The 1,857-nt window shown below is 35.1% G+C and overlaps 1 protein-coding gene across 1 annotated transcript in view; it reads right to left on the reverse strand.

The window, feature by feature from the left end:
- The window catches only part of ELP2 (elongator acetyltransferase complex subunit 2), a 93,633-nt gene that overhangs the window by 19,956 nt on the left and 71,820 nt on the right, over positions 1-1,857 (reverse strand). Inside the window, exons 9-11 of the mRNA XM_014306333.2 lie at positions 1,560-1,694; positions 576-671; positions 147-157 (exon numbers count right to left, since the gene is read on the reverse strand). Of these exons, the coding sequence (XP_014161808.1) occupies positions 147-157; positions 576-671; positions 1,560-1,694 (242 nt within the window). The remainder of the gene's footprint in view (positions 1-146; positions 158-575; positions 672-1,559; positions 1,695-1,857) is intronic.

Raw genomic sequence — 1,857 nt, forward strand, 5'->3', positions numbered from 1 at the left:
AGAAAAGTTTAAGGACCAGATAACTAAACCAATATTTTTAAAGCAAGTCCTTTCACTAAGTGTATTTTGACATTCTAATGGCACTCTGATGTTCAAGTGTTGTACACACCAGCAAAGCTGTTCTTTGTACTGCTGAAGTCACCTGCCATCAGTAACTCTAAAATATACCAGAAAAAAGACACCTTTGCCAGTACAAATAGTCAAGGGTGTTCTGACTGTGCAATGTCAAATCAAGAATCTCCTTCCCTTATGTCAGGCAGATACATAACAGCAAACCAGTACTGCAAACAAGGCTGTCAGAACTTAAGGATTTCAAAAGAAAGATAAATACTAGAGCAAAATGTAAAATTAAACTATAAATAACACTTTCAAATGGGAGTCTGCACTAATGCCTTAAAGTTACATGCTTGAGAAAAACTAATACTCCAGGAATCTACTCATAAAACATTATTTGCAGAATTTAAAGACTGACATCTCTACAGGAACAAGTGAACATGCAAACACAATACAAAGACACGTGAGTGTACTCTATGTATACGACACTTAACACTCGTAAGTGTTTGGTATCTTTTTACCTTTGGAAAATGAAGGTTGCCAGTGAACTGCATACACCCAGTTTTCATGACCAGCCAACACAGACTCCAAAGAAACTGCATATGATGTGCCAGCATCTAGCACAAATCAGAGAAAAATAGATTTCTTTCTAAAAGCCAAGAAAGACCAGGTCATTTCTTATATCTTTAGTGAAAATAATCAACTACTTTCAACATCTACCATAATCTCAAAAGTTTCCTGACACTGAACAGCTCCTTGAAATCCTACTTTGGCACAAGCACTGAGGATCAGATTTATGGTCATAGGTCAGTGTATTGCCTCAGAAGGATCTCTGAGAATTCCTGGAGAACTCTCAAGCAGTGTTGAAATAAACGCTCTAAATTGGCACTACGCATACTCTTATGCATATTTGCATCTCCAAATGACTGCAAACACAAGCATTAAGATACTTCAAACAGGGAATCAGGATTTGCAGAAGTATCACGAGCACTTTTTACACATACCTTAATTATATTAACTAGGTTGCCAAACCATTTACTCTACAATGTCAGCAATGCAAGCATCTGATGTTACTGTGCTTAAACAGCTCATTAAATGACCATAAAGTAAGCCTGCACATACTTATCTGTTATTTGCAGTATTTTTCTAATCTTTAAGTTATAGCAACACCTTTTAATTAATTGAATTCAAAAGAAAATGAAAGCTAAGCTATTAAACTGGAGAACTACAGAACAGCTTCTCTCCCACAGACAAATAAGTGTCCTACATATTGCATTTGGAATATGCATAACAATAACAACCCATGTTGGTATTAAGCCCTCTCACTGCTTTACCATCTCGTGTAATATATCATTAACTATTGGCTTTAAAACAGTAATTCTGCTTTCTTAACAGCTAAAAATAATGCAGTCAACACAAAACAAATACCTTGTCAGTTTCCCCAGAACCATGAAAAGATAGACAAGTGAAAAGTTGTGCCAGAGAATTTTATAGCTGTTACCTACCTTTAAGAGTAAAAATATTCTCTTTCAGTTTTATGGAATCATCTTCAGTTTCTGGAAGCTGCTTTAATTTTGTACATACTTTCCAAATTCTTATCAAACAGTCCTTAGCACAGCTTGCTAAGAAAAGGTCTTCACCTATTTGTTTTCAGAAAAACAAGAAAATAAACAGAGCCATATTTTCATTGCAATTACTGCCATGACTAACCTACCATCTTTCCATACATGCACCTAGCAGCATTATCCCAATTTTTCCTATTGTACACAGTATCATAAAAAAATTCAGTTTTATTTCAACATA

The sequence above is a fragment of the Geospiza fortis genome, unplaced genomic scaffold (assembly GCF_000277835.1).
Source record: "Geospiza fortis unplaced genomic scaffold, GeoFor_1.0 scaffold206, whole genome shotgun sequence".
NCBI lineage: Eukaryota > Metazoa > Chordata > Aves > Passeriformes > Thraupidae > Geospiza > Geospiza fortis.